Source organism: Vulpes vulpes, chromosome 8 (genome assembly GCF_048418805.1).
Source record: "Vulpes vulpes isolate BD-2025 chromosome 8, VulVul3, whole genome shotgun sequence".
In the NCBI taxonomy this organism is placed as follows: Eukaryota; Metazoa; Chordata; class Mammalia; order Carnivora; family Canidae; genus Vulpes; species Vulpes vulpes.
This window is the reverse complement of record NC_132787.1, coordinates 81,287,481-81,301,173: the sequence shown is the minus strand read 5'-3', so window position 1 is coordinate 81,301,173 and position 13,693 is coordinate 81,287,481. Positions and strand designations below refer to the sequence as shown.

The following is a 13,693-nucleotide window of genomic DNA, read 5'->3' as shown; positions in this document are numbered from 1 at the left end:
GCCAGATTCACTAATTTTACAGATAAGGAAAACACAGGACTAGATTTCTATCTGCAGGGAGAACTGGGCTAGGTCTTCTTAGTGTTTTTCCTCCACAGCAGTGCTTCTCAAACTTTTAGCATGCATATGAATCACTTGAGGATCTTGTTAAAATGCATATTCTGATTCAGTAAATCTGGAGTGGAGCCTGAAACTGCACATTTCTAACTCCAAAGTGATACCAACACTAATGGAGTACCAAGGATCACCATATTTTACAGTTGTTTAGTATGTAAACTAATTTTATTTTGTAGTTCCTACTGATGTTAAGGTTTTTACAGGAGGAAAAAAGTTTTCAAGCTAAACTATAATCCTGCATTCTTCCTGAGACACCTAATACTATATAACTAATCACTCCAGCCTAGCCACTGAGGATTCTAGATAAAGTGAAAAAAGGCAGTGAATACAGACACCCCTACTTTAAAAATATAAGTATAGAAAATGTTTTAGTATTTGACATGATATATATAGCCAGATTTGAAAATCATTGGACTGGAGTCATCATCAGCCACCTGGGTGAGCTTTTATAATAGTCCTGGACTTCCCTCCATTCGCCCTCCCCATCCCCCAGACAGATGCAGCCCAGAATAAGAATGCTGACAGATACAAACTTGAACTTCCATCCTATAGTTTTTTTGAAAAAGAGAAGCAGCTGTTAGCCAACCAGGTACTTCAAGAAAAGGTTTTATCTATTTGCTCCTGTAAGATAGTATTATTAAGAACTCACAAGGTTACACTTCTCTCATAGAAAACATGAACCATAATGCAAATTGCAAAATAAAAACTTCAAAGATTCCAGAAGACCTATTAACAACATCAGATACCAGACACTTTCCCAAATCAGCTTTGCCACTTTTGTTAATCATTTTGCTAAAAATGCTCTTAAAGAGTTATCTAATGTAATTCATCTCCTTCCTTCATTACTGTCAAATCAGGAGATACACAAAAGTTGTTTTCTTAGGAGATTCATATATTATTTTCCACTTGAAAACTACTCTGTTTCCATAGTAACCAGCACTGATATCATGGAATTTTTACTGTTCCCATTTAAAGAATACTGAGGCATAAAAATGTTTTTATGAATTTACCTTAATAGATTAAGAAAAATGTAAAACAGACTACAAATATATAAGCACAAAGTATTTTTCCCAAAGCTTATCACCAAATATTAAGCAGTTCTTAAAGCATACACTTAAATACAAGTGTAATTTGAGAGAAGAAAAAAATTTTCAACTAAAGTTAATTTAAACTAGATATTTTAAATGAGGATGCAGTTTATGAAGTCAATTTTGTTAGCTAGTTAAGAGATGCTAGAATAATGGCTCAGAGGACAACAACACAGAAATTCAGAAAAATTCTATATAGGTTCAAGTTCTATATAGTTTAAGTCCTTACTAAGGTTTTTCCCGATTGTCTTCTAAAGTTAAGTCTTGTGAAAAATCTCACCCAAGTCACCCAGGAGTCTTGCATCTGCCCTAAGTACTTTTTTTGGAAGGAGGAAGAGGGGAAGATGATATATTTTTGTTCTGTGGTCCCAGTTTTTAAAGAACTAAGAGTACAAAATACTGAAAAATTTAATTTTTAGGAAAGTTATTTATACGCTAGAGGAATTCTTACACATACGCAAAGGAAGAGAAAAACAAGGTTTTTCACTTGTTCACTGAAGTACTATTTGAAACAGCAAAAAAAAAAAAAAGAAAAAAAAAGACAATCCAAATATTCATGGATAAATAAACCATGAAATAGAAAATCAAAATTAATGAGTAAGATATAAGTGTGTGTACATGGATAAAACTCAAAACCAATGCCAAATGAAAAAAAACAAACCACAAGTACATACTTTGGGCTGCTTACTTAAAATTTTTAAATACTGCACAATACTGTATATCATGCATTTTTAAAATACATATACGGGGGCAACTGGGTGGCTCAGTTAAGCATCCAACTCGATCTCAGCTCAGGTCTTGATCTCAGGGTTTTGAGTTCAAGCCTCACATTAAGGGAGAGTGTTGGGCCTACTTCAAAACAAACAAACATATATTTTATAAGAGTATTAAAAAACCAGGAAATATGAATACCAACTTCAAGATGAGTGTGTATCTGTGGAGGGAGGGAAGAAAAGAAAAAGATGTTGGGAGAACCCTTCAACTTGTACAGTGTTTGCTTCTCTTTAAAAATGATTCAAAACAATTAGGGCAAATAGTATGCATTAAATCCAACAATGGGCACTTGAACATCTATAATATTTTTCTATCATTTTTATAAGTTTGAAATATGTTACAATTGTTTTTAATGAAGCATGTTAAGTTACTTCAGAATTTACATCCACAGAAAAAGGAACTATTCATTGAATGACTATGACTTTAAGACAGGCATTGTGACAGAAATCCTCTCAACAGCCCTGTAACTTAGCAATTATCCCCATTTCAGAGAGAAGAAATGTAGACAAAATTTTTTAATAAGAAATTCTACAAAATTCTACAGCTAAAAAGAAATATATGCATCAAGTTTTCTATCTAGGTTTCTATAGTAAGTCCATCCTGCTTCCTCTATACCAGACTTTTTACGTTATAGGGTAATTCTTATAAAAATCATTGCTCCCCCAGTGGTATAGCCATAGAAAAGAGACTCAAATCAGTCCTTATTTTTGAAAGGATGTTTATCACTTAAAACAGATCCCTGGTACCAGTTCATCTATTCTTATGAGTAAAAAAGACAAGTACTGATTATCTGTAGGCTTAAAGCGTTTGATTTTGTTTGGTTGGGAGAGGTGGACTAATAAACATCTAGTATTTGAGATTTCTAGATCCTTAAAGCTCTGGATTTAAACTGCAGTCTAGACAAAAAAAAAAAAAAAATAGAGTAACGAAAATAATCAAAACTACAGATACACATAAGTTTTCCTTGACAGGAAAAAAAAAAACCCGTAACTTTGCTATTGCATGGTCATACCAACTGCAATTTAATTATACATGGACCTGAGTTATGCTGACAACATTTAATTAGCCAAAACCACACCATAAAACAATGAGTCCCATGTACACTGAAGTTTAAGAACCACCTGGGTGGCTTGTTTGGAATACAGACTCTTGGACCTCGCCTCCAGAGTTGATTCAGCTGATCAGGAGTGGGATCCAGGAATCTACATGTGTAACAAGCACCCCACTAACCACCACCAAGGTCATTCTGATGCAGCGAGGTTAAAGGACTAGAAGTGGGAGCACGGAAGTTTCTATTCCTTCAACAAACATTCACTGAACACCTACAACATGATTCTAAGAATTGCAAAATTCACTAGTGAACAAAATTAAAAAAAAAAAAAATCCTGCCCTTAGGAGTTTATTACATCCTAAAGATGAGGAAATAGAAAACAAGTAAACAAATATAGGATTGACTAGTATTAAGTACTTCAAAGAAAAATAGAGATTAAAGGAAATGGAAACAGGGGCTTGCTACTTCATAAAAGAATAATCAGGCAACACTTCTCTAATAAGGAAACATTTGAGCAGAGAATTGAAAGAAGTGGATATCTGGGAAGAGAGGTGAAAACATTATCAACTTTTTCACTCTTCAAAATAATGAATGAAATAATTTTAGGTATACCTTCTACTACAGAAGAGGGAAAAACAGGGCCTATTCTGAGTTAATAACTACATAATTATCTCTTTAATCCCCAAAATCACTTTGTTGGGTAAGCTATGAGTTTCTGTATAAAGGAGGACAATGAGAATCAGATTAAGCAATTTGCAAGGACATATATTTCCTAAGTATTCAAATCTGGACACATACTCAGGTCCTTGTCAAATCCATCATCTTCCAACTATGCCAAATGAGCATGTTTGTTGAATAAACTTGCTGAATTCTTACATGCTCAAGATTTCTAAAAGGCTGAAAAAAGTTACCTTAACCACAATATGTTTAGGAAAAAAAAAAAAAGAAGAGGGGTTTCTCATCTTTATAACAAATCTTGACATACGATTATTTTTCCCTCTTTCCAAACATTTCCTTGTCAAAATTTAATCATTTATACAGACAGCAAATCACTTATACCATCCTCCAACATTGGGGAAACAATCTTTTTATCTTCATAAGCTTTCTAGAAGAGCACTTTTAAATTGCAGACTTTTAAGATATGAGATGCAATAAAATTATATTTCAAACTAGTAGTAATTAGAAAGCAAGGCATTATACTAGATACTAGAGAAATATAATTTGCTGATGATAATGGTTCTTACTCTCAAGGAGCCAACAAAAACAAGTAAAAAAGAACAGTATAAAGAAAGTGCTATGTTAGATTATTTAGCTAGTGTTATCAATGAAGACATCCTGGAGAAGGCTGTACCTCTCTGAGCCCTGAAAATCTGATTAAGGCTAACCTTAAAAGTTTAGGCTATGAATACTGAGAGCCAAGGAAAGCATTATCCTGAGAGATAAGGAAAATTTTGAGGCAGAGGAGTGACAGGATCAAAGCTGACCTGCAGAGATAAACCAAAAGTGATGAGTGAATAAGAAGTGTAATGAGAATCTAAAAACAGAGAAATCAGATATTAAGTAACTAGAAGAGCCTGAGTATTAAGATGAGAAGCCCAAAGACAGAAGGTGATAGCAAAAAGGGAAAGCAATGCATGCAAAAGCTAGCCAGTTCAACATCCTTCTCTGAAGTAGGCAACAGATAACACTAAATTATTCCATATTTTTATAAGGAACATATCCTTTTCTTATAAGCCTTTATAAAACAGCAATGTACTACATTTCCATTCCCAACAGTAATTTTGGTACAGTTACTCTAAGGTTTTCTAACACAGACATCAGGAATCCATCAAAATCAGATTAGATTTCCTTGACTCAGGCAAAACATTAGATCATTCTCTTTTTGGCCCCAAAATTAACTTAGTAGTAAGTTAAAAGATATTAAATCCATTAAAAAGCTATTGAAATTTGGGATAACCAATTAGCAAAGGAGTTGTTAAAATACACACACACACACACACACGGTAAATTTAGAATAAGGTTTTTATGCCAAATCTCAAATAGGTATCTACCAAGACTCTAGAAACAAGATGCTACATTCCATTTTGCCACAACTCTCTACCTCGGATGACTCATTATAGCAGCACTTTTTTTTTTTTTCTTTTTATCTGAGAGAGAAAGTGTATGCAGGGAGAGGGACAGAGAGAGGGACAAGCAAACTCTCCACTGAGCAGAAAGCCTGATGCTGGGCTCGATCCCAGGACCATGTGAGCTGAAGTCAGATGCCTAACCAACTGAGCCACCCAAATACCCCTATAGCAGCACTTAAAAAAAAAAAAAAAAGTATACACTCTCCCAAACTCAGCTCAAAATAGGCAAAATTCCTACTAAGAAAACAGCTGTAAAAATAGTGCAAAACAGACAAACATCCTTCCAAGTAGATAGATAAATGTGATTTTTTGAAAAAACAAAAGGGATAAGAAAGTCAGAGGTTCTCACTATACTCTCCTTTTACCCTTTCTCTAGTTTGGCAACTTTTTTAGAGTACATGTCAGGATTCTTTATGGTACTTTCTGGATTCTTTATGGATTCTTTACATGCTCAAAAACAGGTGTACGGGAACACATCTTCACAGTTTTTAAAAAGTCACATTTGGGGCTATTCAGTTTTTCTAGGAATCATCCAGTTATTTAAATCAATTCTTTGCCCAACTTGACTACAAAAACTGCCCATATTCTCTTTTTATTACACATGCTCTAACACCATTTGATCCTCTAGTTACCTTTAACTAATTGCTTTTACATACTTTTTAAACATCCCTTCTTGAAAAATTCTTAGAAAAGACAAGGGCTTAAACTATTTTGTAAAAAACCTTACCAAATACTGCCTTTTTATCTTCAAAGAAGGGATATATCCTACACTCTGCTTCCTAAGACCCACTCATTCTTCAAGGCCTGATAAAGCCCACCCTCCTCCACGAAGTCTTCCTCAGTAACACCAGTACACGGTAATTCTTACTTCTGAAATTATAAACTTAAGGATAAACTTTACTCACAAATACGCATAAGGTCTATCTGATCTCCCAACTACATGAAAACTTAGACAAGGGATCTGTTCTACACTTTTCTACACAGGTACTCATTACAAGCAACCAAAGAGCCCTTTCGTAAGGCAGGTGCTCAATATGTCAACAGATAACATCAAGAGAAAAAAAAGCTAGTTGTCTAAAAATGGTCTTCTATCGGCCTGTCCTCCTCTACCTCTTTACTCCCAAAGAAAACTAACTTCTTTACCCTGAAGGGGTGATAACTTTCTTTGTACACTGAATACATGCCAAGTGTTTTTAAGACATTATCTTTTTTAAACTACCAAAGTATGTTTTTTTAGTTAAGAAAACGAATCTACCACGCTACTGGGCACCAAAGCAGAAGCCCATACTCTGCCATTAAGAGAGTCAGGAATAAACAATGTATCAGGAAGAATTCAAAACAGTTCAAAAAATAAAAATAAAAATAAAACCCTTCTGGTAGCATACCTAAAAAATTCAGAAGAGATTAGCACCAAGAAGTTGAAAAGTTGACAATTTATTTAAGAAAAACACTCATATGGAACCATTTAGATGTTTTTTCAAAAACACAATATTCCTCCCCAAATCCCACGAAATTAAAAAGCAAATATGAACACTGAGAGATGGTCCAAGAATATGAAAATGCAATAAAAAGAATTCAAATTCAGTTACCGTATTAAAATTTAAGAATTAACTGTAATCGAAGAAATACAAATCCAACAGTAAGATCTTCATTTTTACCTATTATGTGTTAGCATTTGTTTTTAAATAATACCCGCTTGTGAACAAAAGTATTTGCAAACAAGTACAAAAAAACCTAACCCAAATGAACACAGAATAAATCAGAACAAACTTTCTGAATGGATTTGCTGATGTGTCTTCAATCTTGAAGGGTAGAGTAAGTAGTTTGACCCAGAAATCTACTTTTAAAACCTTATCCTAAAGGTCAAGATTTATCTACAAATATGGTTAGCCATCATTATGCACAAAAAATAACCTCATATCCAGGAGGATTAGTTTAGTACTACTATGCCATTTTAAAAATCATGTCATAGAGATTATTTGATCACACCGGGAAATACAATATGAAATGAAAAAGTAAATTACAAAATCACCAAAGATCCCAATTTAGAAAAAATTAAATTATACATTAAAAAAGGATATACACTAAAAGATGTATACTAAAATGCTAACAGTGCTTACCACTAGGTGGTATGATTTTTACTTTTTTCTTTTTTATGTGTATTTTCCCAAGTGTCTACAAAGATTTACTGCTTTTGAAATTTAAAAAAAAAATTAAAACTTTTACAAGGTTTAAAATTACCCATGTTAGATTAAAAGCCATGATCACAAGATCTGATCAATCACAAGATTAGCTATAATTTAAAGGCAGTAGATATCTTTCTTTTAAAGATTGTATTTATTTATTAATGAGACAGAGAAAGAGAAAGAGAGAGACCCAGAGGGAGAAGTAGGATCCCCAGGAGCAGGGAGCCCGATGTAGGGCTTGATCCTAGGACTCCAGGATCAGAACCTGAACTGAAGGCAGACACCCAACCAACTGAGGCACCCACCCACCCCTAAGGGCAGTAAATTTCTATCTTAGTATCTAATTGTAAGACTTTTGGCATAAAAAAAAAAAAAAAAAGACTTTTGGCATCAACAATCTTATTCAACCTTTCTGAGAACTTCTAGCCTACACTACAGAATTTGAGAAACCATACCCAAGGCCACTGCCATTCTCCTGCAATAAAAAGCCTCTCAACTCTAAAACCCTCCACAGATCATATTGTCATACCTATTTTAAAATTAAAGTGCTGATGAAAAGAGCGATTTCTGGAAATGTGATTGATAACTATGTTCCAAAAAAACCTAAGAACAAGAGTGAGTTTGTGTCAAAGTTTCCCTACAATTTACCTCAAAAATCAGCTATCCTCATTCTGATAAGAGCAAACGTAATCTAACTTTTAATATCTCATAAGCCCATTCATTCAAATATGGAATGAAAGTTCATTTAGCATGCCCATTTCACCCCCCTTTTAAAAAAAGTTATAGAAGGCCTTAAAAGTTTCTAAAGTGCCTTCACAGATTATCTATTTAATAATCCAAAAAGAAAAAAAAAAAAAAAAGACCTGTAAATTTGCTAAGGCAGATATTACCTACCAGGAAGGAAAAAATGCTATTACAAAGCTAGTATTAAAATCCAAGCCTCGGGATGCCTGGGTGACTCAGTGGTTGAGCATCTGCTTTCAGCTCAGGGTGTGAACCTGGGGTCCTGGGATAGTCCCCCATGAGCTCCCCGTGGGGAGCCTGCTTCTCCTTCTGCCTAGGGCTCTGTCTCTCTGTGTCTCTCATGAATAAATAAATAAACTCTTTAAAAAAATAAAAAATAGAATAAAATCCAAGCCTCCGTTCTAAATCCATTCAGGAGATCATAAGAAGTTTATAGAATTCAAAAGTTAAGTCTTTAGTTAAAATATGTCCTAATCACTATCCATGACTCTAAATGATTACATGTAGAGGGGAAAAAAGCTTAAAAAAAAAAAAAAAAAAGCAATTTGTGGACTTCCAAGTCAATCATTCTTTAGGCATTTTTGTCCAAAACAGACCCCAGTTAAATTCTGCACATTTACTATCTGAAAAGTAAATGCACTCTCCTTGAAAACTGCCATGACCTTAACTAAGTTACTTCATATTGAATCCTATAATGAAATAATTTCAGAAGACTATTTTGCCATATGACTGATTCTCTAAAGTGCAAGTTTATTAAACTGAAGATAGCAGAGAAGTATAAATATATTTTTTATCTTATATAAAAACAAAGTTTTTATCTTAGAAGAGAACAAATGTTTTTCAAGTCACCTATTTTGAAACTTACCTTTTAGTCCAAAATAACTACATTATAGTAATAACTACCATCAACAGAATGTCTGCCACTGGGTTGAGCACTTTTATCACATTTAATACCTGCAATATCCCTAATCATGAACACATTATCAGCATTTTACAGATAAAAAATTCACCTACCACCTTTGCCCAAACTAAACCTTTGTCCAAACTGCAGGAAAAAAAATTAGAAGAGACTGATTGCAAACATATACATGTATATACTATAGAGTAAGTAATCAAATTGGTGCATTCTTACATAAACATTATAGTCTCCTACACATAAACAGCTTTACCATTACAAAACACCTGTACCTATCATCTCATTTGTTTCCCACAACAGCCCTCTTATGGGAGTATTATCACTGCAGTGTGTAAGGGGCTTCAAGGCTGAGTTTAAGTGAAGTTACTCAGCTTCTGATTCCTTATTCTTTCCCATTGCACTACCTTACTTCTCTATACTTAAAAAAACACTGCCTACACAGAGTATCATGCAATAAAAAAAGGAAATGTACTATAGATCCTTGATAAGCATCTTTCATAAATTACATAGTTCACCAACAAGTTATTAGTTACTGGTTATTTTGACACTAGTCACAGAAATATAATTTGTATGAATAATTTCATTAAGCTGGTACATTACCAAGGAATCCCCTAAATCCTGTCCATAAAAGCAACTATCTACAGCCACCCGTCCCATGGTAGATAGTGAAGGTGGGTACTTAAATACACATTTTACAAAAATCTATCTAAGATTAGCATACATGTTACACCTAAACACACAAAGATACGGTTACCAATAACCTGAAAAAATCATTTGTAAAACAGTTATCTTGGCTTTGCACTTCTGAACACTTCCTACTTCTCAATGTCCTTAACAAACAAAATTGTTCTATTTCATGAATTCTACTTCTTTCTACAACATCTACCTTTTCCCTTCCTACTTCAAAATTTCCCACTCCACTTAGTGACTTGATCTATCTTTACTTATCTATTAACTGCTCCAACTACTCATTAGTATGATTTCAGATGTCATTCATTCAACAGTTTTACTGAGACATTTCTAATTATGTATGCAATAATTTTCAATGAAAAAGGGCCCCTACTCTCCTCCAAGTCCACAGCAGTAAGAGTGCCTCTGAGTAGTTTCTGTGACTGTAGACAAGTTAAAATCACTCCTTCTAATGGGATTCCCTCAAAAGATTTTTAAGGCAGAAAAAAAAAAAAAAAGGCAAAATGTTTAAAGCGCTTTATAAAATATCAAGGATTATTCTATTGCCATCATATTTTCAGACTGGTGGGAGGTTTTTGGCAATTCTTTTTCAAAGCAATAGAGAAAGCACTCAACAATTCTTATAGGAGGGATGGTGAGGAACAGTAAAGGATAGGAAGAAACTTATATGAGTAATGAATTCTTTGGGGATCAAGTTCAGTGACTCAATATTCACATCTATTTTCCTTAAGTTAAATAATGCCCAAGAAAGTAACACACTTGGATTTTAAAACTATAAAATAGTAATACAATCAGAATAGCACTACACTAAAAAAAAAAAAAAAGCTATTTTCCTACAGCCACTCCACCCCAGAAAAAACTCCTATAAAGCAGTAAATCACCAGTACAAAAAAAGTTTAACTTCCATTTCCATTCCTTAAATTTCTTTTGTCTCTTAATGTTGAGAGCCCTATTTGAACATAAACAAAATTTTAATATGCTTCTTGTTAAAAGTCTCCCAACTATAAACATATTCCTTGAACTACAGCATGGAATGAGGTGACAGTCTTCCAAGTACTCTTTAACAACAGCTTAATATCAGACAGATGGAAAAAGCACAATTTTGGAAATGGTCTAATAATTTCAAGAAAGTTGCTTTCATCTGTGAATATTTTAAAACTTTGTCCTAAAGTTAAAAAGAGTGGCAAAGTAAAACTGAATCCCAAAATAGGTGTACCCATTAAGGCCAGAATCTCATTTTAACTCACAGTTTATTTTCCCTATAATAAATACCTCTTTACTGTATATAAGACATCTCCTTCTTCCCCAAATAATTTCCAAGATATTTAATCACATGAACAGAACCTGTCATCTGCAAAGTCATTAAAATACAAGAGTACATAAATGTTTACAAAGATCCTACATTCCTAAAGAGAGTATGCATTTCTCTTCCTAAAACTAAACTACTAGAGTGGCACCTGAGTCACCCCTGAACTCAATTCTTCAAGTTTACTTATCCAGAAAGCAGAGGGAGACAAAGAGTTTCTTCTACAGTCAAAAACAGCCGAGTCCCTACTCATTCACAGCCTGTTTGCTCTGACTTTAAACACAAATCTTAAGTTTTATTTGGATTTTTATGTCATACAGTGACTCCAGAGCAAATCAGCAGGTTTTAGTCATTTGATAGGTATGGTTATCAAGTGAAGGGCTACCTCCAAGAGTAGGAAAAACCTGTAAGCAGACAGCATGTTTAATAAATGGTGAGCCCTATTTATCAACTCTTAAGAAGCACATCTCTTCTCGATGGGCCATAAAATAAAAACGATGTTCATAATCATGACTAAGTCACAAAGTCATGCTTCTCCTAGTAAAGCAAGTACACAAAATACTCTGAAACTACATCTAAAACGGCTATCTTAAAAATACATACGAGTAAGTGCAAGAGCGTATACACACATCACACACACGGCCCTGGGGTCCAAGAGATCTAAATTAATCAATCTATCAGCATTCCAAAACTAATTACTGGAGAATTCTAACCAGAAGGGCACTAAGGCAAAACCTCTCTTTGGTTGTGTTTTTTCTTTTCTACAGGTAAACAGTTCTGTCAAGTGCTTTTGTTGGCAGGCAAATAATAAAATACGCTTTATTCCCTGTTCTTTTCCCTGTATCAAAACTCGACGGTTTGTCACCACCTCGGACATACGTTCAACACATTCAAAGGTCACTATAAAATGATGAAATCTGTTTCACATAAACTTTCCTGCTGAAGCTGGCCTTCGTGGATAACATCTTATCAAAATGCTTTACATTTCATCTCACGAAACCTTTATCAGGTTGGAGAAAAGCGGAATCTCAAGAATGCCAAGTCCACATTTGGAGTAGTTTATAGACTCAACGCATGCCACGGACGCACTCAACTAACCGTAAGCTTTTTACTGTTTATAAACCTCTGAAAAAAAAAAAAAAAAAAACTTTGCGCCTTAAGTACTACCAAGATTCTCCATCAGGACTTCATGCGTTCAAGTCACACCGCAGCGAAAAGATCAAAGGCCGAACGTCCTAAAAATAGGGGTGTCATGAGAGGGACCCACGACAGCCCGCGCGCGGCCAAAGCGAACGCGCCTCGGAGGGGGCAGCGGCGCTCCTCGTCCACGTACAGGAGCAGCTCACACTCAGCAAAAGCCGGCAGCGACGGGTCAGGTGACTTCACACCACAGGCACCACAGTCTCCCCGGGCCCTACTACGCCGCCCGGGCGACTCGTACTCGGCTCACAACCCTAGTTTGGCAACTCCCCGGACTCGCACCCTCGCCCCGCGCAGCCCGCGAGAACAGGCTCCGGGGCCGAGGCGTCCGAGCACGCGGGCCCCGGGGCGCAGCCCTGGCCTGCGGACTGCGGTTCCCTCCTGGAAGGGTGTCTGAGCTCCCCGACCTGGCAGCGAGGGGTCGGCGCCCGCCGCGCGCTCCGCGCCCTCCTCCTCCGCGGGGCCCAGAACGCCCCGGCCGTCTCCGCCGTCTCCCAGAGAAAGGCAGAGGGCAGACAGCGCCCGCCGGGAGACACACCGCCCCGCCGCGTCCGCAGCTCTCCAGCACCCAGCCGCGGCGCCACCGACCTCCGAGCGCCCCAGCTCTGCGGCCCCAGCTCAAGGCCGCCCCCTCAGGTCGGGGCGGACGCGGCGGCAGCCACGCGGCGGGCGGGCGGGCGGGCAGGGGGCCGGGCCGGGCGCAGACGCGCGCGCCGCCAGTTCACCCGACAGCTGCGGGAGCCGCGGCCCCAGGGCCGCCCTCTCAGGCCGCGCGCCGCCACAGCTCGGGGCGCGGCGGGGGCTAGGCCCGGCGGCCGTCAGACGCGGCGGCGGGAGGAGCGCTGAACCAGCCACGGACGACGACCCCGCCGCCTGCGGCCGCTGCCCGCGGGTCCGAGCGGCCCGCGCCCTCTTCCCACCGAGGCCCTGCGCCTCCGCCCCGCCGGCGCTTACCTAGGAAGGTCGTGGACGAGACGTGGTTAACCCCGGTACTTGGGTCGCTGGTCCGGCGCCGGCGCCGCAACCCCTGGTGCGGCTGCTGCCTCCGCGCTGCCTCGTCCCCCTCCGCCATCTTGTACCGATTTAAAATTAACTCCCCACTGACGTCAAACGCCGCCGCCGCTTTATCAACCTCCCGGGAGCCGGCGGGGCGCCCGCGGGTCCTAGCGCCGCCAGCAGCCAGCGCCTCCTTGTCCTCCCCACGCCCTCTCGCGTCCCGCCCACCGGCGCCCTCGCTCCGCCTCCGCCCTGCCAGCCTCCCGCCCGCCCGCCGGTCGCTGGGTTTTCCTGGCCTCCCACTTCTGGAAGGGATTGGGCGGCGCCCCGACCGCGATCGCCGGCCTCGCCTCGCCTCGCCCCGCACAGCTCCGAGCTCAGTACCACACCCCCTTAGCGCCGGGCTGGTCTGTGTAAACGCAGAGGGGATCTCCAGAGAACCAGGTCCCTCCTTCCCAGTTCAGTAACCCAATTCTTCTTGCGGCTCTTCTTGATT

General features: G+C 38.4%; 1 protein-coding gene across 8 annotated transcripts in view; it reads right to left on the bottom strand.

The window, feature by feature from the left end:
- Positions 1–13,402, bottom strand: part of ATL2 (atlastin GTPase 2) — a 55,188-nt gene extending 41,786 nt beyond the window's left edge. For 2 of the 8 annotated variants that reach the window (XM_072767270.1, XM_072767268.1), the window contains exon 1: positions 12,609–12,810. Coding sequence is in view for 3 of the 8 variants with exons in the window: in XM_072767267.1 (XP_072623368.1) it covers positions 13,156–13,273 (118 nt within the window). In the remaining 5 variants the exon portion in view is untranslated. Of the gene's footprint in view, positions 1–12,608; positions 12,816–13,155 lie in introns of those variants that run through there. The other 6 variants (XM_072767267.1, XM_026018911.2, XM_026018910.2 and 3 more) reach the window with 6 other exon arrangements.
- Between the last annotated feature and the right edge of the window lie 291 nt (positions 13,403–13,693).